Source organism: Labeo rohita, chromosome 15, assembly GCF_022985175.1.
Source record: "Labeo rohita strain BAU-BD-2019 chromosome 15, IGBB_LRoh.1.0, whole genome shotgun sequence".
NCBI lineage: Eukaryota > Metazoa > Chordata > Actinopteri > Cypriniformes > Cyprinidae > Labeo > Labeo rohita.
In genome coordinates, this window is record NC_066883.1 from 38464778 (window position 1) to 38488358 (window position 23581).

Genomic DNA, 23581 nt, shown 5'->3' on the forward strand with positions numbered 1-23581 from the left:
TCATGTTAAAACATGCTAGCAACATGTTGAATCATGCTAACAATATGCTAACATGTTAATTATGCTAATGACATGCTAATAACATGCAAATCATGTTAAAAACATGCTAATCATCCAACAAACATGTTAGCAACATGCTAACAACATGCTAATCATGCTATAGAAAAGTTAATCATGCTAGAAACATGCTAGTAACTTGCTAATCATGCTAGAAACATGTTAACAACATGCTAATCAAGCTAGCAACACACTATTAACATGTTAATCATGTGAAAAGAATGTTAGCAACATGCTAGCAATGTCTTAACCATGTTAACAACATGTTAACAACATGATAATCATGCTAATACCATGTTTATCATGTTAAAAACATGCTAGTAACATGTTAACAACACTGTAACAACATGCTAATCATACTATCTAAATGTTAATCATGTTAGAAACATGTTATTATCTTGTTAAATCATGCTAGCAACATGCTAATCATGCTAGAAACATGCTAGCAACGTGTTAACTACATGTTAATCATGCTAGAAACATGCTAGAAACTTACTGAAAACACTGAAAATAATCATGCTAATACCATGTTTATCATGTTAAAAACATGCTAGTAACATGCTAATCATCCAACAAACATGTTAGCAACACTGTAACAACATGCTAATCATACTATCAAAATGCTAATCATGTTAGAAACATGTTATTATCTTGTTAAATCATGCTAGCAACATGCTAATCATGCTAGAAACATTTTAACAACATGCTAATCATGCTAGCAACACGCTAGTACCATGTTAATTATGTTATAAACATGCTAGCGACATGCTAGTAACTTGCTAATCATGTTAGAAACATGCTAGCAACGTGTTAACAAAATGTTAATCATGCTAGAAACATGCTACCAACATGCTACAAACTTGCTAAATCACGTTAGCAACATGCTAGTAACTTGCTAATCACGTTAGCAACATGTTAGTATCTTGCTTATCATGCTAAAACATGCTAGAAACATGCTAATCATGCTATATAGATGATAGAAACATGTTAACAATGTGCTAATCATGCTAGCAACTCACTATTAACATGTTAATCATGCTAGTAACATGCTAATAATTTGCTAATCATGCTAGCAACTCACTAGTAACATGATTATCATGCTAGTAACATAGTAACATCTATCTATCCGTCTGTCTGACAGACTATATTGCCTTCAAAACATGAGCTTTAAGCTTTAATTGCTTTAAACGTCAAACTTCTAAAATCTTTACACATTTTTAAAACTTTTAAACCTTTTTCAGACTTTCTGGTCAGGCTCTCTCAAACCAACTTCAAAGTGACAAACTTTTTTTATCCATTTCTTTTCATTATCTGTGTCCTGTCACTGTCTTTCTGTTTGTGTATACAATGTGACAAAAGGAGGCGGTTACCGTGGTAACAGTCTGTGCGTCGGCAGGGCAACGATGCGATGCTCTCTGCGCGTCTGTTCGTACAGCTCCTTCAGCGAGTGCGAGTGCAGCTGCGACGACTTTCCTGTTTCACACACATCAGTCCTTCAGCTTCATCACATACAGACACACACACCATCATCATCATCATCATCATCACACGGGCGCGCTCCTCACCTGAGACGGACATTAACACGCCCCCGATGGTGTACAGCCACACACACTTGCCCGGAAACAGCTGGAAAAGAGCAGAAGCCGATTAATTGAGAGTGAATGTGATGAGGAATGATCAGGATGCGTGACGCTCGCTCACCAGCTCCATGGTCGTCTCTGAACTGTTGAGGTTTAGTGTGAAGATGCCCTCGTCCGCCCCGAAGATCAGGTGCTGATCTAAAGACAACAGCAGGAGCGTTACTAATTGTCTACGGTCTGAAAACGCTCCAGCAGAAGAAGTCAGTCTGTACCTTTAGTGGTGGGATGTTCCCATGAGCTCGAGCAGTTCAGCTTCAGAGGACAGCCGTGAAACACCTTCTTGAAGATGATCTGTCAGAGAGACACACTGCTGTTTATTTTGGGATGGAACTCATAGTTTTTATCATCTGAAAATGATATAATATATAGTAAATATGATATTATAGAAGTGAAATTAATTGCAAATGTAATATAATATTTTTCAGTTCATCTCCTATCAAATTGAACTTTGTTTTTAGGCTTGGTGTTTATAATAAATCTTCTTTATAATGAATGCCACTATAATGTATTTTTAATAGAATTATTAAAAAATAATTTAACATTTATTTCAATGCAACATTTATTATTTTTCATTTAATTTAACTTGATGTGCTAAAATAAATAAAAATAAACCTGAGATAAAATTACAAAGCAATATAGAAAAAAAATTGCAAAAATACAAAACAAAAAATTAAATAAAAACAAAAAATGTATATATATATATATATATACAAAAAAATCAAAATATTAATGAAAAGTATAATAGTATCACTAATTTATAGTGTTTATAACATTTTGTTTTATGTATTGAAATGTTACATTTCTGAATGTAATAATTAAATTCTCAACAATGCAATGTTGTGATGCGACTTATAATCAGTGATGATTCATTTCCAGAAAGCATTATGATCAGAAGGAATCGAGGTCAGAACGTACCGGCGGTTTCTTGACCACTGGACTGACACACTCGACCGGATCCTGAACAAGAGCGAGAAACAACAGTTAAACCGAGTCAAAGTGACCGACAGCAGCAACACGACTAACCTCACACATGATATCTGACTTCCTGCGAAAGTTCAGTCAAACCCACGCTTCTTACATGTGTGTAGATGAGAAGATACAAAATAATCAATAACAGATTTGACACAGAATCTTCTTTGTTTAAGCGGAGGATCGCGACAAATCAAGATGTTCTGGTTGTAATTTGCAGTTTCGCAATGTGTCAGTATGAAGGACATCAGGAGGCACCTGAGGAGCTTGTCTGCGTCTTCTGTCCTTCTTAGGTGGAAGTTCAGGAGGCTGAAGGTCTGCTGGTGGATCATTGTGGAAACTGGAGAACGCGGACGGATCTACACACACACACACACACACACTGACTGTTAGGCAGGTGGATCAGGAGAGAACAGTGCACATATGTGTGTGTTTGTGATGGTAACCTGAGTTGACGCTGCGCACGGATCGTGGTCGTGGGACGGGTCGAGGTCGTGTGTGTGTCCCGCTGGACGTCCTGAATAAAGGTGATGGGATGCTGATGCCCAGAGATTTACTGTGATCGTCCTCTGCTGCCATACTCTCCTCTGAACTACTGCGCTGCTTCGGCTGAAAACACACACACACATATATAGATATATATATATATATACACATGTTGTGGAAAGTTTCTTTTAAAAATAATGCATTACAATTTTGCATTACTCCATATAAAAGTAACTAATTGCATTAGTTACTTTTTATGAAAAGTGCATTATGTTACTTTTGCGTTACTTTTTGTCACTTGAGCTGGGCTCAGTGTTGCCAACTTAGCAATTATGTTGCTAGATTTAGCAACTTTTTTTGACAACCTTAGCTATTTTTAAAATTAATTTGGCAGCTTTAAGAACTGCGACTTAAAAAGACACACATTTTTCCTCTCAATTACACAAAAATACAAAATCTAGTAGTACACATATCACCAGAATTAAGTTGCAATTGTTCATTAATAATTGTTCATTTATGATAACACCTTGTTATTAGTTTGCACATGCACTTGTTGATCAGTTAAAAAAAAAATATGTAGAAAAACAGAAATGGTTCTGGTCATTTTCTGCCAGGACATTCTCTGTTAAGTTGTAAACTGAAAACACAAAATACATGCGTAATTTAAAATAAATAAATAAATACAGAAAATTCCTTTAAATTAACAAAGTAACCTACACTGTGCACTATTTTAACGCCTTTTCTTAAAGTGTAAGTGACACCGCTTAAAAATGTATTATTTTTCAGAATGTGTAGTTTTACTAGTTAATAAAATAATAATAATAAAAAAAAAAATCAAAAATGTGTAAATGTTCAAAAATTCAATGTTGTATTTAAATACAAATGTATATTTGTACTTTAATATTATTATATTTATTTTTTAGTTTCACTAACAAATCTGAAGTAATATTTCGAATCATATTCATCGTTTTTTGCAGAGATTTCTGTGTATTTTATGCAGTTTTGCATTGAGATTACATAGTGAAGTCACTGCACAATGACATCACAACATCATTTAGCATCAAATTGTCCTGCCTTTAGAAACTTTCCCCGAAAACTAGTTGGCAGCACTGGCTGGGTTTGCTTATTTTTGCCAACTGTAAGGGCCTTTTTATACCAAAAGTGAAATGAATAAGCCTCAGACTGAAGGAAATGCCTCTGCACCTCAACAGGAGAGCTGTTATATGAATAAATTATGTTATGAATAAACGGCACAACAAAGCAACTAGCATTAATTATTAAAAAAAAGAAACTTTGATATTTCATGTAAATTTAAAAGTAATGTGTTGCTTTACTGGTTACTTGAAGAAAGTCATTTGATTACATAACTCAACAGATTTTTATATGAAAAACATAATGTTGTAATATTGCCGAAATATTTCCCTGCGGATGTGTTTTGTTGAACTTTAGGTTTAATCGGTGAACAGACGCGATGGAGCGACTCACTTTAGGAGGAAGAGGAGGAGGAACGTCATCGCTGTACTGCAGTGTGTTACTGAAGAGACAAAACCACACACTCCATCAGATCTTCATAATTCATGAAGACATTCATCTGTACTGTGGATTATTGGTGACGTACTGTACCTCGCTGGTCTGTGGGAGAGAAGAAGAGGCACGATTAACCACAGATATCAATACCGTACGCACAATCACAGTGCTCTGTTCGACATGATCAAGAACATTTGTGCAGATATGACACAGATATGCTTTTTTAGCAGATACTTTTATCCTAAATGTTGTTTGGTTAGTCTTTCTGTCTTTATTAATATATTTCCTGTAAATCAAATAGTGGGTCATGAATTTGATTCATATGGAAAGCAAGAACTAAATGTAAACCTTAAATGCAATACACATCACATCACTCTCGATAAAAGCATCTGCCAAATGCATGAATGTAAATATGAACAAATAGCTGAGCTATTGAGTGAAACACATAATGCACAACCAGAAACATCCGTCTGCTGCATCGTGAACAAATACAAAACAGCACAACAGGATGTTTAAGAACATGGTTGAAGTGAATGGACCGTTTTTTTTTTCTTTTAATCAGTTTACAAGAATTATTTTTACTCATCTAAAAAAGACCTCTGTGTTCTGTGTTTGCAGCTAAAATCATAATTAGTTTGCCCCCCAAAAAAGACTCATTCAGCAATGCAGGTCAAACCAGTTTTGTTAATGTTAACTAAAATTAATAAAATTATTTTTGTTAAATTAACTTAAATTCATCTTAAATAAAATATAAATATTAGATAAAAAAAGTTAAATTTAATTCGAAAAAAAATTTAAATGTTGCCTCAGCAATTAAGTGATATAAATATATTTTTTATAAAATGAATAAAACTAAAATGGAAATAAAAGTAAAAGCTAAACAGAAATATAAAAACACCTAATAAAAATGGCAAAAGCAAATAACAACGTGTAAAAATTAAACTAAAATTAAAATGTATATATTTTCTGTTGTGTATATGACTATATATTTCAATATTTATATTTGATTAATTTTAATATTTTTTAAAATATTTATATTTTATTTATATTAAAAGAAAACTAAAAATAAAAAAAATCTCATTTGAAATGTGAATACAACAATAGTATGTAAGTAATACTAAAATAACAGAGAAAGCTGTGATTTAGATCTTTTGGCAGTGCTGTTCATATGGATTCGATTTGTGCATCAGCTCATTAACTGTATAACTTGCATGCAGTAAATGAGAAGAACTTACATTTCCACGTCGTCGTAATCATCATCTGTGTCCACGCTCTCATCCCTGTAAGAGTTTATCATGAGAAATCAGAAGAATATCGGCTGTATGTTTCATATACTGGTGAATAAATAAAGAAAGAATGATATCGGGTCTTACCTTCTTCTGGAAATGATGGGAGGACTCGTCCACTGACCTCCTGATGACCCTAACTACACCAGTCACAGCAATACACACAGATGTTATAGAATTTACACATTCTAGAAATTTAAATGCATAAATCTCACAGAAACGTTTGGTCAAAGGTCTTTTTTTTAGAGAGCATCTTCAAAGGAAGGTTGTGACAAACTCAGCTCATTTTCAGCAGTTTTCTCTCAGATGCTAAACACACATATACACACACACACACACACTAACCGTTCCTTCCGGAGACTCTCGTTTGCCAGCGACGGGTCTCTGTGTGTAAATCTGTTCCACTGAAACACAGAAAACAGGCTTATAATGATGAAATAATGCATGTGTTTCTGTCACGAACAAACACGAGTCTTACAGCTGATGTCTGAGTTCGTTCTCTCGGCCCGGTTGTGTCTGTTGATGGAGTGAATTCTTCTGAGTGAATGTGGGACAATCACCTGAGAGAGACACAGACAGATGATTTGAGTCACTGAATCATTCATTCAATCTCATTGCTGTCTATAAGAAGTTAGATTTTAAAGATGGAGCTTCATCTTTCCCGTAAGTGTGCGTCTGCATACGTACCTCCAAATCATCGTCATCCGTGTGTAAACAGTCTTTGAGTTTCTCAGGGTGTCTGAGTTTGTCCAGCAGTTCGAGGGTTAACTCTTGTCTCAAAGACGGCTGAGTCACAAACAAGTGCTGAAACAAGACATGAAACACGTTCAGCTATAAACACACACACACAAACACACACACACACATGCGTTAACACAACACACACGGCTGCCAAACGTACCGTCAGCATCTTTTTAGCACTGGGTCTCTTCTTTGGGTTCCTGATCAGCATGGACTTCACAAAGTTGTAGAATGTTGTGGACCTGGAATAAGACGAGCCGTGAGCGAACTGTTTGAGCTCAGACTCTGATGAGTTTTACTAAAGAACATCTCAGTCTCTCACCATTTGGATTTGTCTTTGAGTTTGGGAGGCTGATAGCCGCTCTTGGACATGAGGAACAAAACTCTGAGAAACCGGAGAACAAACTGTGTTAGTCTTCATCTGAGAAATGTGTCATTCCATCACTGTCTCGCCAATGGGTGCCGTCAGAATGAGAGTCCAAACGGCTTATGAAAAACATCACAATAATCCACCAGTAATCCACACCACTCCAGTCCATCAGTTCACATCTTGAGAAGACAAAAGCTGAAACAAATCCATAACTAAAATAAACTAAATTAAGTCCATAATCCATAAAAAAGTCCATCTCCTGTTGTCTCTCACATCAAAATCCAGCCACATATTTGCTGTTTTGGACAGTTTTGGCTTGTAAACGGTGCTTGATCTGTGCAGATTTCTCTCCTGATTCAGACCACACCACTTTTCACTGGAGGAAGTGTTATTATGGATTATAGACTCAATGTATTTTTAGTTCAGAATGTCTTAATGATGGATTTGCTTCAGCTTTTGTCTTCTCAAGATGTGAACTGATGGACTGGAGTGGTGTGGGTTACTTGTGGATTATTGTGATGTTTTTATCAGCTGTTTGGACTCTCATTCTGACGGCACCCATTCACTGCAAATGATCCATTGGTGAGACACTGATGCAACACTGTAAAAATGGCTGTGAATTTAACAGTAAAAGACTGTAAAAATGCTACAGTAAAAATCTGATAAATGATTAATGGTAAATTCCCCTACTATATATGGTAAAAAACTGTATTAGACATTGGATGTCAATTTATGGTAGTATACCGTTTTTCTAAGTGGGGGAAAAAAACATTGACATTCCCAGAATTTCCCACATTCAAATTTGATGTTTTTGTTGAAATAACTGTTTATTCTTATTTTTTTCCTATCAGTTTTGTACATTAGGGTTGTATGTTACATCTAATGTTGTTAAAGGGGTCATCGGATGCCCATTTTCCACAAGTTGATGAAAAGTCTCTAATATACTTTGATTAAAAATTCTCAATGGTTTTGTAACACAACACCCTTTTACCTTGACAAAATCATCTCTGCAAAAATCATCTCATTCTAAGGGGTTGTTCCTTTAAATGCAAATGAGCTCTGCTCACCCCGCCCCTCTCTTCTCTCTGTGGAGTGACGAGCCTGTTTACTTTAGCCGCATTTAGCCGCGTTTAGCCACTAAACTTCCTAACTACCATGTTATTAGGTAAGCCGATCGCAAAGATTCATTAAAAAAACACTTATACTCACTTCTGCTGTAAGTGAAGCTGGATCATGAATGATTCACGTGAACATAGACAGATATATGTAGATCGGGAGGCACATTCCCTTCACAAACAAACGTAATCCACTGCATCTTCAGCGGCTCAGATGTCGGGAGTAAATGACGACCACTATGTTCATTATTACATCCAGCAACACAACACCTCAATCACTCAATCTGAGATATTCTCGTCTAACTTACATCCCTGCTCCGGCATCAAAACATGGAAAGTTACTGGACTGTTACAGCTGATCTGAGGTAAGACGCTCATGTCAATCAACTATGGTGGGAGTGTCCTCTGTCATGTGACGCCACAACGACAGACATCTGAGAACGGCTCGATTTGAAAAAGGGAATTTTTTTTACAGATTTATTAAAAACCACTGCATGGATTTTTATCATTATAGGGTAGATTTGTACATACACTACAACACACATTAATGTTCAAACAACATGAAAAAGTGAACTTAGCATCCGATGACCCCTTTAAATGAATGTTATTTCAGTCAGATGTGTGTTACCATGATGGTGTTTAGCGTATGTGTGAATGACACCATACATTCTCTATAAATGCCAGTATTTAAAAGCTGCTTGTGATTGGCTTTGGTTCATCATGTGATTTTCTCATCACCACCTGCTTTCGGTGATTATCAGTGTATTACAAAGGTACAAAACAGATTTCAGTACTTCAGTATGTTGGTTGACATTACATCAGTTAATGAAATGATGGTATTTAAATGTAAATTTAAGTTACAACCATAAAACATTGCTATCATATTTTTAATGATAAAATTCCAGCAACCACAGCTGCTGTATTTTACTGTAAATTTTATGGATTTTTCTTTACATTGAATGACACAATTCTACAAATCTGATTAACAAACAAACACATCCTAATTGTGGATGAACTGAGGGTGAGCACATTTTCAGCAAAGGTTAATTTTTGCATGAAGTATTTATAGTTCAGTGTTGATTGAGTTCAGTATTTACCTGAGAGGATGAACATCAAACAGAGGCGGCTGTAATTCTGCGAGCTCAATCGCTGTGATTCCCACAGACCAAATATCACACAGCTCGTTATATCCACCTTTAATCTCAACCGCAGCCACCTCCGGTGCCATCCTGTCGACAAACACATGCACAGAAATAACCAGAACTACTCAGACTGTCACAGCTCACAAAGAACATTCAAAGTTATGAACAAACGTTCTTCCAGTAACATTAATAAAACATTCTTTCACAGTTATCTGGTCTTCAATAATGTTCTGAATGTGTTAGCATAAAACATTATTTAAACATCACTCATGGAATGTTTTTGAGAAATGGATGTTCGTCTAATGTATTTTAGAACGTTCAGAGAACATTCAAAGTAACATTCCCATAATGTTTGGAAAATGATACAATGATTGCATAAAGTAACGCATTACTTTTTAATTTACAGTAAAAAAGTTACTTTAGAGTTACTTTATTTATTGTTTAACAAGTCTCCTGTCCCCGTGTTGAGAGAAATCAGGAGTAAGATGTTACTTAAGTTTTAAAATAAATTTCAACATGTATTCATTCAAAAAAAAACAAAAAAAAAAATTCAGTATTCCTCAAAATGAATAGAAACAGGGAAATGCAACATCAGAATATGCTGCAAATCTGCAATAATTAAATGTTAAATAACACAAATATCCTTTATGTATTTAATCCCATTTTATTAACCAGTGTCTTTGCTGCTGACCTTCCATGAATTAATTGAAATATACTAATAAGCAAAAATCACTCTAGATAATTTTTTTTTTATTATTATTACTGAAATGTGTTTAACTTTCTTCTTCTGCATTCCTCTGAACAGACGTGAATTTACTGTTCCTTCAGCCTGAGGCTGATTCATTTCACTTTTGGTGTGAAAGGGCTTTTACATTTGCCAAAACAGAACTTATATTAAAAATAAACAAAGTAACGCAAAAGTAACTTAACATGTTTTTGTTGTTGAAAAGCACTGTATAAATAAACGTGATTGAGTAACGCATTACTTTCCAAAAAAAGTAACTAAGTAATGTAATCAGTTACTTTTTTCAGGAGTAACGCAACATTGTAATGCATTACTTTTAAAAGTAACTGTCATGTGCCTGGTCTTTGTCTTCTGTATTCGTGTTTAAGGACTTTTATTTTGTAGTTTTTGTGTCTTATTGTTCCCTGCTTCCCTGTACCTCTGTTCCCTTGTTTGTTGCCATGGATCTTCATTGAACCACACCCACTCCCTCATCAGTTACCCCGGTTACCAATTAGATCATTACCTCACCCTGTGTATAAATAGTCCTTGTCTTTCCCCTGTATTTGGTCAGTTGTTTAATGTCTGTGATGGTTGCTCCCTGTTCTTGCCTGGTTTCTCAGTGTTCCCCGTTCTGGATTATTTGTTGTTTTCCTTGGATGTTCAATAAACTCCTGCACATAGATCCTCGTCTCATCTCCGCTTCGTTACAGAACAACTGACCAACTATGGATCTAGCAGGAGTTTATCGCGACCCTCTGAGCACTCTTTGCTCAATTTTTCAAAACGGCCGACCGATCGAATATTATGTGGAGGAGTTCCTTTATTACAGCCAGCTAGTGCCTGGAGATGACACCAAAATAAAGGACTGTTTCTGGAGTGGACTCGATCCAGAGGTTAGTTTAAACTTACCGGATGAGGACCCCAGCTGGACCCTGTCACAGTATATAGACTTTGTTTTGCTGTTCTGTGAATCCCCTTTTTCTGTTAAGGAAGTAGAAAGGGTAATTCACAGCATGGTCGCCACTCCTGAGTCTCCTTGCAAGATGGCCGCCAGCCCAGACCCACTGCACAAGATGGCCGCCACGCCAGAGCCAGTCGCAAAGATGGCCGCCACGCCAGAGCCAGTCGCAAAGATGGCCGCCACGCCAGAGCCAGTCGCAAAGATGGCCGCCACGCCAGAGCCTGTCGCAAAGATGGCCGCCACGCCAGAGCCTGTCGCAAAGATGGCCGCCACGCCAGAGCCTGTCGCAAAGATGGCCGCCACGCCAGAGCCTGTCGCAAAGATGGCCGCCACGCCAGAGCCTGTCGCAAAGATGGCCGCCACGCCAGAGCCTGTCGCAAAGATGGCCACGCCAGAGCCTGTCGCAAAGATGGCCGCCACGCCAAAGCCAGTCCACAAGATGGTCGCTGTCTCCAAGTCACGCCACATGATGACCCACGTGTTGGACTCACCCCTAATGGCTGTACGGACAGCTAAGATGGCGCTCCCTCTTGTTGCGGCAGCTACCCCTGATTCAAGTCAAGCTACAGGGCCGAGTCATGTTGTTCCCGAGTCAAGCCATGTTGTTCCCGAGTCAAGCCATGTTGTTCCCGAGTCAAGCCATGTTGTTCCCGAGTCAAGCCATGTTGTTCCCGAGTCAAGCCACGTTACAGCAGATCTTCACAAGCCAAGTGACGTTATCGCTGCTGCTCTTCCCTTAATGGCAGTGGCCATGTGGTGTGTGTGGGCTACACACTGTGCTCCTGAGGTCACGCCTGTTCACAGGTCAGCCTCTGAGCTCTCGTCTGATCACAAGCCTGCACCAGAGCTCTCGTCTGGTCTCAAGTCTGCCCCAGAGGCCCCGTCTGGTCTCAAGTCTGCTCCAGAGGCCTTCCCCGTCGGAGAAGCTGCGCCAATGCCTCCAGAGGTGTCGGCGCCAGCCGTAGAACCTCTTACGGAGGGGGCGTTAACCACCAAACTCTCTGCTTCTCCCTTTTCCCTGTCTACATCCTCTGTCACTGTTCTCCCCAGGTCCCAGTCGATGACGCAGCCTCCTGTTCCGCCCCGGAGGGCTGCTCCGCCTCCTGTTCCGCCCGGAGGGCTGCTCCGCCTCCTGTTCCGCCCCGGAGGGCTGCTCCGCCTCCTGTTCCGCCCGGAGGGCTGCTCCGCCTCCTGTTCCGCCCCGGAGGGTTGCTCCGCCTCCTGTTCCGCCCTGGAGGGCTGCTGCGCCTTCTCCCTCTATTCTGTCTGCCTCCTCTGTCCCTGCTCTCCCCAGGTCCCAGAGCGTGATGCAGATTCCTGTTCCGCCCGCAGGGCTGCTCCGCCTCCTGCTCCGCCTCCTGCTCCGCCTCCTGTTCCGCCTCCTGTTCCGCCTGGGAGGGCTGTTGTGCCTCCGGCTCTGCCCTTGGGGGCTCTAGTGTCGCTGGCTCTGCCTCCGGCTCCGACCTGGAGGGCTGTAGCGCCGTCTGTTCCGCCTCCGGCTCCGCCCTGGAGGGCTCTAGTGCCACCTGTTCTGCCTCCGGCTCTGCCCTGGAGGGCTCTAGCGCCGCCTGCTCTGCCTCCGGCTCCACCCTGGAGGGCTCTAGTGCCACCTGCTCTGCCTCCGGCTCCGCCCTGGAGGGCTCCTGAGCCTCCTGCTCCGCCCTGCTGGGTACCGCCTGCTCCGCCGTGGAGGTCTTCTCTCATGATCTGGTGGTCCTCAGCTCCTCCCATCTGGCCGACTCCACCCTGGCCTCTTGCTCTGCTTCAGTCCCTTGTTTATCTCCCCTTACATGGACCTGGCCCTCCATCCCTTCCCCAGTTCTGCCTGAGCTCCTCCCCCTTCCTGGACTGGTATTTCTGTTTGGAGCGTCTGGAAGCCACTCTTTTGAGGGGGGGTTATGTCATGTGCCTGGTCTTTGTCTTCTGTATTCGTGTTTAAGGACTTTTATTTTGTAGTTTTTGTGTCTTATTGTTCCCTGCTTCCCTGTACCTCTGTTCCCTTGTTTGTTGCCATGGATCTTCATTGAACCACACCCACTCCCTCATCAGTTACCCCGGTTACCAATTAGATCATTACCTCACCCTGTGTATAAATAGTCCTTGTCTTTCCCCTGTATTTGGTCAGTTGTTTAATGTCTGTGATGGTTGCTCCCTGTTCTTGCCTGGTTTCTCAGTGTTCCCCGTTCTGGATTATTTGTTGTTTTCCTTGGATGTTCAATAAACTCCTGCACATAGATCCTCGTCTCATCTCCGCTTCGTTACAGTAACTTTCCCCAACACTGGCTTTGACACAGCTATAGTCAGAACTCTCTAAAACAAGCCTAAAAGAGCCTTAAATAAACAGATCATGAGGTTCATCTCACCAGTACGGCGTCCCAATGAACGACATCCGACGGGCAAACGTGGCTGTGATTTGTGCCGAGATGCCAAAGTCGGCTGAAAACAGAGAGAAGAAACAGAGGAGCGTTAGACAGACAGACAGACAAGTGATACTGGTTTAACGGTTTTTAGTTGTTCTACGAACCCAGTTTGACTTCTCCATGATCATTCAGGAGAATATTTGCGCCCTGAAAAACACAAACTCAGAGTAACTGACTGAACAGAGTAACTGATGGAGACGAACAGCTGCTGAAGTGTGTGACTTTACCTTGATGTCTCTGTGGATTTTCTTCTGTCCGTGAAGATAATCAAGACCCTGACAGAGAGAGAGAACGTGTCTCTTAAAATAAGTGCGTTGCGCTATAATTAAGTGATTTGGAGTGTGTGTTTGATCATGAAGAGTGTGTCACCTGTAGCATCTCTCGACAGATGTAAGCGATCTGCTGCTCTGACAGAGGACCCGTCACTGACACACACACACACACACACACACGTCAGAATCGCACACGACAAATTTAGTGAACAGCATGGGTAACGCATTACAAGTACGTTTTAAATTTACAATGAAATACTTGAGTTACTTTGTCTATAAAATAAGCAACGGCAGTTACTTTGTTTTCACATTTGTTCACTACAGCTCTCCTGTTTTTAGAAAAACTGTGTAAAAAAAGGTAACTAAACCAAAATATTATATAAATAGAAGATTAAAAAATAGAATGAAAAATACAAATTTAGCTAAATAAACAGATGGCATAACTAGACCATCTGAATGGAAAGTGTCTTTCTCCATTCACAGTAAAGATGTAGCTGTGAATTCTAATTAAATTCATTTGCATATTCATTTAAAAGACACATATGTCCTGATAACACAGCTGCTGTAGTGGACAGGGCTGTTTTTAGAGACCCAAGGTGTTTGAAAGGCTAAAGATATTTTTATGACACATGACTGTCGTGCAAAACAGGAAACCAAGATAACAAGCACAAACAATGGTATGTAAGAGACCACAGGTCTTTTTTTACCGTGGTAAATGTCTTGCAGAGACCCTCCACCGCAGTACTCCATACAGATCCACAGTTTATTCATCCTACAACACACAGGTTTGTTTTTGTGAATTGTGGGGACTTTCTATAAACTTCTATTGCTTTTATGCTGCACAAACCATACTTTCTGTCGCTCTACATCTAACCATAACCCTCACGGAAAACTGTGCGCATTTTTACTTTACGAAAAAACTCATTCTGTATGATTTATGAGCGTTTTGAGCATGTATAATCATACATGTTGACACTCATGTTCACAGACATTCATCTGCTGACTGTGAGTTTCCCAAGAGTCAAACTCATTCTCAAGCTCTCATTGATTTTCCATATATGAGACTCATATCTGACTTTAATTCTGATCTCAGTCACAAACGAATGAGATGAGAACTGACGCTGAATGACACTGCATTAATGTATTAATAGAGACTGAGTTGGTTTTAAAATAAAAAACAACCGCATACTTTCCAGTTTTACAAGAACTGACCAGACAGTAATCAAAAGAAATGTGAATTACATCATGTTACATAAAGAGATTCCCCAGAATGTTTTCCTAATTAGTCAAACACAGATTCACGTTGAACAACACCATGTTTGTGATTTCCCAGCAGGTATGATACATGATGACTGTAATTACATTAGTGTTTTTCTCAGTGTGTTTTGTTTATTTTTCTCATGTGTTCGACTGTCACAGTTCTTGAGGATTTAAACCAATTCAGTATGTTTTACATATAATTTCCAATCAAAACTCAGATTTACAAAAGTATATTTAGTTCATTGCTTTATTATTTTGTTATTATTTTTTGTAATTTAAGCCTTAAAATACTAATAATCCAGCGTCAAAGAAAATTCATGTGGCATAAATTAACAGATGCTGAAAAATACAAATTGTGGAACCATTTGTAACGAAGTGCGTACAATTTATACATCACATGCTGTATATATAGTGAACGAATTTGCAGTGTGGTTTTGTGTCTCACCTGATGTAACTGCCATGATACGCCACGATGTTTCTGTGTTTGCAGCTCTTCACCATCACGATCTCTTGCTGGATGACAGAGAAATCGTCCTCTGTGGAAACAGACGGGTTGTGAGCGGTACATCATTTGCGGACTCAATATATCAATATACCAAAATCAGCTCTTACCAGGCTCCATTTTGATGATTTTAATGGCTGCGAATTCCCCATTCTGTTTACTGCGAGCCTGAAAACACACACAAACATATTCATGATGTATTATTGTCTGAGGAAATGCTAATTAATGCAGTTTAAGTATCATAAACTGAAAGACGTTTTTCCTCAACAGTTATTCAACTGTAAATGCAAACTGACAGTTCATGATTTTACAATTATGACTCATAATTGCAATGGCAACCGAAAGTTTTTTCTTGATCAGGTTAACCTCAAATTTAAATATTTATTTGAATTAAAACCATAAAAATGGTGCAAACCATAACAATGGACCCAACATAGTTTTTGAGCAATAAATAAACTAAAACAGATTATTGGAGATGAAATATAAAACAAATTAGGAGAACATTTGCCATAATGTGTTCAGAAGGACTGTAATTTTGTTTTCTTATTTGAAAGAAAATTAATTTAAACTCAATCTTTTCAAATTTTTGAAAGCTATTTAGATAAATTTAATAAATAAATAAATAGAAATAAATGTAAAATAAATATTATTTTAATAATTATTATTTTTTCAGTATTTTTCATCACTTCAAAAAAAAAAACAAAAAACTAGACATCACAAAAACTGTAATTTAAGGGATATTAATTGCAATTTCAAGCAAAGCGAAACACAGGGTGCACGAAATATATGTGAGAGTGTACTGTATATTCTCTTAATGGATAAAAACGATATTTCCAAAGAAAATAGTTTGAAAAAATACAATTACATAAACCATAAAAATGCTGCAAACCGTAACAATGGAGCCAACATAGTTTTTGAGCAATAAATAAACTAAAACAGATTATTGGAGATGAAATATAAAACAAATTAGGAGAACATTTGCCATAATGTGTTCAGAAGGACTGTAATTTTGTTTTCTTATTTGAAACAAAATGTAATTTAAACTTTTCTAAATTATTTAGATAGAAATAGAATAAAGTGAATAAATAGAAATAATTGTAATGTAAATATTATTTTAATAATTTTTTAAAAATATTTTTCTTCACTTCAAAAGAAAACTAGACATCACAAAACTGTAATTTAAGGATCATAAATGTGATTTTTCAAGCAAAGTGAAATAAAGGGTGCACAAAATATATGTGTGAGATTGTACTGTATATTCTCTTAATGAATAAAAATGATATTTCTAAAGAAAATTGTTTGAAAAAATATAATTACATAAACCATAAAATGTTACAAACTATAACAATGGACCCAACGTAGTTTATGAGCAATAAATACACTAAAATAGATTATTAGAGATGAAATATAAAACTAGGAGGACATTTACCATAATGTGTTCAGAAGGACTATAATTTTATTTGTTTATTTGAAAGAAAATGTCATTTAAACTCAGTCTTTTTCATTTTTTACAGAGTGTACTATACGTTCTCTTAATGGATAAAATATGATAGTTATTAAAAGAAAATTGTATATAATTATGATCAGTGGAAATGAAATGTAGACTAAATTATATAAAGTGTGCATATGTGAAATTTTCAGGAACAAAAGGTCTGAGAAAGCCGTCAAATGTCTTGTAGGCAGCATCAAAATAAACCCCACGGTCCACAACTTCTGCATTTTCACACCAAATACGAACACATGAAAACACACAGGAGGAAAAACACGCGCTTGACTTGAAGAGTGGAAAGTTGTTCGGAGATTCGCTCCTGACGTGCTCTGACACACAAACACTCCCACACACACACACACACACACACACACACACACACACAGTAGCAGAAGTAAACAGGCAGGAACCGCTGGTGAACACGAGCTGCTGTTTATTCATATTCACTATGAGGAGATGTCAGCTCTCATACCACATGAATCCCTCATTCAGTGAAGCTGCTTCACACATTGTTCATTCCCAGCGTCAGAACGAAGCTTTAGACGTCAGTGTGATTAAACGGTTCTGTGCTTTGAGGTTTGTTTCTTGGTGAAAACCATCTGTGACCGTTCTGGATGTGGTTTGATCGTATATTTGTGCTGTTTGATTGTGGGATTCATTTACAGCAGAGACAGAGACAGAGACGTACAGGAGAAACACTGGACTCAGGTTCAGATTCGGCAGCTGATAAACGCTTCGTCTGACTGCAGACGCTTCCTTTACACTCAGAGAGAAGATAAATATCAACTCTCACTTCTGCAATTCTCCTCTATGAAAAACACCTGGCACAAGAATACATCTCTCTATCTATCTCTCTATCTATAACAAACACCTTATTACAGACTCATAAGAGTCGTTCATATGCTACAAATGTCAGTAAAAAAGTATTAATAATTCAGTGTCATGATTCTACAACAAGATATTTTAAAAACAGTTTGATTATCTAGATTTATGATGTTCCAAAGCCAAAAAACAGCAGGACTGAGCTTTATCTCTGCTTTGTAAGGTGACCGACCCTTCAGAAATAAAGATGTAGTTAGTAACGCAGGAGAGAAAAAGGTTTGGTTTACGTGACACAAAATTTCATTCGATTATTCAGTTGTTTGCGTGCTTTAAGAGGGTCTGTGTGTGTCACAAAAACTGACCTTTAGAGCGTGTGAGCGTGGGCGGGTCAGAAGCCTGTGTGGGGGCGGAACTCTTCCATGGCCCCGCCCCCTCCTGACCTCACAGAAACACCGATTCCCGCATGAGCGTTTTATTCAGATTGAAAGATAACAGATGAACGTGGAATTTTTTCTGCTGTGGAACGAACTGAACTGGTTATCTGCGGTCATGTGAACGCCGCTGATCTCAAACAGGTTCTTTAGGTCACTGACAAATCGACAGATTTGCTGAATCCTGACGTTTTTTAAAAACACATTCACAGATTGAAATACTTGACTAACTTCAGACGAAAAGTTACAAGCTGATTTTCATATTTTAAGTATTCTAGAATTCAAAACATCTCAAACATTCAATTCACACACTTTAGAAGTGAAGACAGATGAACTGAACAATACAAGACTGATGATTTTGACATTCCGAATGGAGTTACACATTATCTGACACATTTAAACTAAATTATTTCAGTTTTTGAAATCCTGGATGAAATTGCACATATTATTTGGTACATGTAAACTAAATTATTGCATTTTTTGATATTCTGGATGGAATTACAAATATTATTTGACATATTTAAACTAAATTCTTGCATTTTTAGAAATTCTGAATGGAATTACAAATATTATTTGACATTTAAAATAAATTATTGCATTTTATGACATTCTGAATGGAACTGCACATATTATTTGACGCATTTGAACTAAATGTTAAAATGTTGAATGAATAAAGAATGAACAGTCTTCATCATTTACTCACACATGTGATCTGATTTATACTCAGACTAAAAAGGTTGAATTGAATCTAACATGTGAACATGCTGCTTTACATACAATGAAGGTGAATGATCTGTTTTTGAGCTCCAAAAAGTACCACAGAAGCATCAGAACAGTAGTTCATATGACTAGTGCACTGTACTTTAGGAAATCATTCTGTCATAACTCACATTCATTTTATTTGTCAGTGAACTATTTTTTTAAGTCAAATTTTTCCCCTGCAGAAATGTTTTACCAGGTTTAACTTTTTTACACGCCTGAATGTTTGAATGTTTTGAAAAGCGTGCAAGTTAACATATAACGCAAGCAGACGTAGAGTATGGAGCATGTGGTGCATGAACAACTTTTACGAGACTTAAGGTGTTTGTTAGTCGTCTCAACAGCATCCAAAAAATAGTAAAAAAAAAGATTTTCAAATCAATTTTAAATGTATTTCAAAATATACAAAAACACATTCGCGTAAATATGTTTCAAAATATATTTATACAAATATAAATGTTTTTTTTTTTTGGCCATTTTTTGTGTATTTTTGAAAATGTTACTTAAAAATATAAATATGTTTAAAAAGCATTTAAAAATTATTCTGCCTCCATTTATTTTCAGTCCAAGAAACTGCGTTAACATTTCTCATTTGAAAAAAAAACCTGTTGTCTATAACACATATAATGTATAACACGTTTATAAAATTTTACTTGGAAAAAAAACAAAACATGAATGAATCATAATAAATCTATTTTTGATCTCTTGTAGGCTCTTTCATCCACATTTCCATTTCCAAATTTTGGGAAATGTGTTTTTCTTGCCCCTGAAATACATTTTAAAATATATTTTGCTATATGAAGTCTGACACTAAATATATTTCAAAATATATTTCAAAAATGCATTTAACTTCATTTACAATTTTGGCATTTTTTTTTCTTTTTCGTCATATGGGTTTATATTCTCTTTGCCTGCATGTAAGCGAGCAGCGAGAACATTCTACTAAACATCATCTTTTGTGTTCGACGGAAGAAAGTCAGTGGGTGTGACTAAGTAAATGATGACAGAAATTTTCTGGTGGTATATTTGTATTGTATCATATTGTGCTGACAGAATCTAGGACGTGAAATCTTGTATTTTGTTGGTCAGTCTGACAGATGAGTAATGCGCATGTCTGTGGCTCTGGAGAGGAAGACAGGCCGCATGCCCTCATTTACATACTGCAGACACTCAACTGCGAAACACAGCGACGGTGAAACATAAAACACACTATTTATTCTCTAAAACAGCGCAGGCGGTGCAGGTATCGTTGCTGTCGCTGTTAATCCACGTTTGCTCACGCTGGAGTGTTTAATCAACTCTACAGGTGAAATGTCGACACACAAAGGTGCTTTTGAGAGGAAAGAGGAAGCAGCGGTGCAGCGCTTTCACAACCACACGCTCCTCTAGAGATGCGCCGTGTTTTACAGTAAATCAGCCTGAACCGTGATGGATAATGGAGCTCAGTCATCATTCATTCTGACAGGTCGGATCTACAGGACGGATCAGATTTGGGTCATTATGGTCGACACACCGCAGCTCTCTAACGACAGGAATCACATCCGCTTTCTCAGTGACCTCACCGTAACATCACACACTCACATTATCAGATCTGCCCAACTCAGAGTCTATCATTAAAACAAACCGCTCAGTCTCACTGTGACCCCACAGGCCTGAGACATCACACCGGATGTGGCGCTTTGACCCGTCAACACACAGACACACACACATTTACTTATCTGTCTAAATGGGGACACGGCAAAAACTTTTTCTGTGTCACATACATCGTTTTATATCCACAGCTAGTTATAAATACTACAACTTAATCCTTACCCACACACTAACCCTCACGAAAACACGTCAGTTACTTATTTTTATATTCTTTTTACAAATGAGGGAGGTTTGGGAGGTTTAACTCACTTCTAAGTATAAATTTGTCCCCAAAATATAGTTGGGTACAAACATACTTTCGCACACCTCTCTAAATGGGTACTTCAATTGTTTTCTCTCATTATAAGTGCTACAGCTTAACCCGCACAGATAACTTCTGCATTTTTATGAATGCGTAAATGCGACAAGCGCAACGCATGTAACGTTTAAAACTTACAAATTAGTTCCTAAAATGTGACCCTGGACCACAAAACCAGTCACGAGGGTCAATTTTCTAATTGATTTATACATTATACGAAAGCTGAATAAATAAGCTTACCACTGATGTATGGTTTGTTAGGTTTGAAAATCGCTCTTAAAGTTGTCCAGATGAGGGAATGTGCGAGTTACGTAATAATATTATTTTTTTCAAGTAACTAGTAACGCATTACTTTTGAATTTCTAAGAAAATATCTGAGTTACTTTTTCCCCCATTTATTGATTGACAAGTGTCCAGTCAGGAAATTGTGAGTAAACATGATGTTACTGTATTCTAGACTAAATGTGAACATGCATTAATTCATCTCACTCACAAAAAACAGATTCAGTATTCCTCAAAATGAATACAAACAGTGAAATGCAAACTCAGAATATGACGCAAACCTGCAACAATTAAATATGTTAAATAAAACAAATATCCTTTATGTATTTAATCCCATTTTATTAACCAGTGTCTTTGCCGCCGACCTTTGATGACGCATAAGCAAAAATTACTTTAGATAAACTAACATTTGTGTTTCATTTTTTTATAGCTGAAGAGTGATCTCCTGTATAAATGAACTTTTCTTTCAGCCTGAGGTGAATTCATTTCACTTTTGGTATAAAAGGGCTTTTACATTAGAATTGTTTTATATTAAAAACAAAGGAGCAAGCCCTGCCCAGATTTAAAAAGTAACGCAAAAGTAACGTAACACATGACTTTCCATAAAAAAGTAACTAAGTAACGGAATTAGTTACTTTTTCAGGGAGTAACTGGAAAATTGTAATGCATTACTTTTAGAAGTAACTTTGCCCAACACTGCATATTACTAATCAAAAATTAAGTTTTAATACATTTACAATAGGAAATTTACAAAATATCATCATGGAACATGATCTTTACTTACTGATTTTTGGCAATCTTTTTTTTTTTTTTCTAAAAGTAGTTTAACCCATACAATGTATTGTTGGCTATTGCTACAAATACACCCGTGCTACTTACGACTGGTTTTGTGGTCCAGGGTCACAACTATGGTTAGGCAGATACACTGCAAAAAATGCAGTACTTCCCAGTATTTGTGTCTCATTTTACAGTTTAAATATCTCAAAATGCATTTACTGGAGATGCAAAATGATCTCCAGTATGTCTCATTTTATGAAAAATCAAGTTCAAATTGCTTGGATAAAACAAGAAATAAAATCTGCTAATGGTGTCAGAAAAAGCTATTGTTTTCACTTTGAATTAAGTTTTATTTTTCTGATCCCATTGGCAGATATTTGTTCCTGTTCACTTTTTTTGTGACATTTTTCAAAAAAACAAGACATGTTTGTTTCTCAAGCAAATGTATAATCATTTAAGAACTTTTTAGATGTTTGTGCTTGAAAATAAGACTAAGCAAACACATTCATTAATACAGCTCTCTATATGTGTACTTTAGTTGTTTTATATACTAGTTTAACGTCTCCACAAGGCTTTCAGGAAGGTTTTGCTCACTTCTGGGTACAAATTTGTCCCACAGTATGGTTAAGCAGATACACACACACACACACACACACACACACACTTCTGAGTCAGTGTGAAAAACACACATTTATAGGCAGAGGATGAAACAGCCTTAAAAATGAAAGAGACAGACAGAGAGAGGGAGAGACAGACAGGAAGCAAACTAAAAATTTGTGATTAACATTGAATGTTTCTCATTTGTGTTTTATGTTACCAAAAACAACACAAAACTATTAGTGAATAGTTGAACTGAGACACTTCATTTTTTCTTCAACTACCAACACACACCTCACCAGAGACCCGAAACACACACACACCTTTTACAGAGCCATGTCTTTAAAAGTTGTAAATCAGAAACAGAAAGAGAAATGGTGAGAAAAGAGAGCGAGGCGGGTACCTTATAAACTTCTCCATACGTTCCTCCACCGACCCGCATTAGAATCTCAAAGTCATCCTGAGGGTTTCGTGTGGAGATCTCCAGAACGTCCATCATCACACAAACACACACAGCGGCGCACAGATCATGTGTGTGTTTGTGTGTGTGTGTGTGTGTGTGTGTGTGTTCACTGCTGCAGGAAAACTGACACACACTCACTTACACTTTAGAATGCACAACCTCTTCCTCTCTCTCACCTCATTTACATCTCGCTTTATTTCCTGTTTAGGTGTGTGTGTGTGTGAGAGAGAGAGAGAGAGAGAGAAAGAAAGAGAGAGAGAGAGAGAGAGTTTGAGAACATAAAACCCAAGTGTGAAAGTAACTCAGTTTGGACTATTTGTTGTGTGTGTGAGAGAGAGAGAGAGTCAAAGTAGAGAGACAGAAAGAAAGAGAGACAGGTGTGTGTGTGTGTGTGTGTGTGTGTGTGTGTCGAACATGCTCAGTGCTGCAGTGCATCAGCGTGTGTTGTCTGTGCAGCCTGACTGTACTTCCTGTACAATAATGCAGCAGAACACTGAATCTCCTGACGCTCTTGATAATGAAGATCTCTGAACCCTTG

The 23581-nt window shown here is 37.7% G+C and overlaps 1 protein-coding gene across 1 annotated transcript in view; it reads right to left on the minus strand.

Moving 5' to 3' along the window:
* Window positions 1–23213, minus strand: part of LOC127177641 (mitogen-activated protein kinase kinase kinase kinase 5) — a 29499-nt gene extending 6286 nt beyond the window's left edge. Inside the window, 23 exon segments of the mRNA XM_051130033.1 lie at window positions 1428–1530; window positions 1623–1683; window positions 1759–1835; window positions 1910–1988; window positions 2613–2654; window positions 2925–3025; window positions 3113–3275; window positions 4638–4686; window positions 5915–5997; window positions 6305–6369; window positions 6444–6525; window positions 6653–6769; window positions 6867–6948; window positions 7029–7091; window positions 9289–9420; window positions 13385–13457; window positions 13546–13588; window positions 13669–13716; window positions 13811–13866; window positions 14421–14485; window positions 15419–15509; window positions 15586–15643; window positions 22984–23213. Coding sequence (XP_050985990.1) covers window positions 1428–1530; window positions 1623–1683; window positions 1759–1835; window positions 1910–1988; window positions 2613–2654; window positions 2925–3025; window positions 3113–3275; window positions 4638–4686; window positions 5915–5997; window positions 6305–6369; window positions 6444–6525; window positions 6653–6769; window positions 6867–6948; window positions 7029–7091; window positions 9289–9420; window positions 13385–13457; window positions 13546–13588; window positions 13669–13716; window positions 13811–13866; window positions 14421–14485; window positions 15419–15509; window positions 15586–15643; window positions 22984–23079 — 1829 coding nt within the window. The 5' untranslated portion in view covers window positions 23080–23213.
* Window positions 23214–23581: the final 368 nt, after the last annotated feature.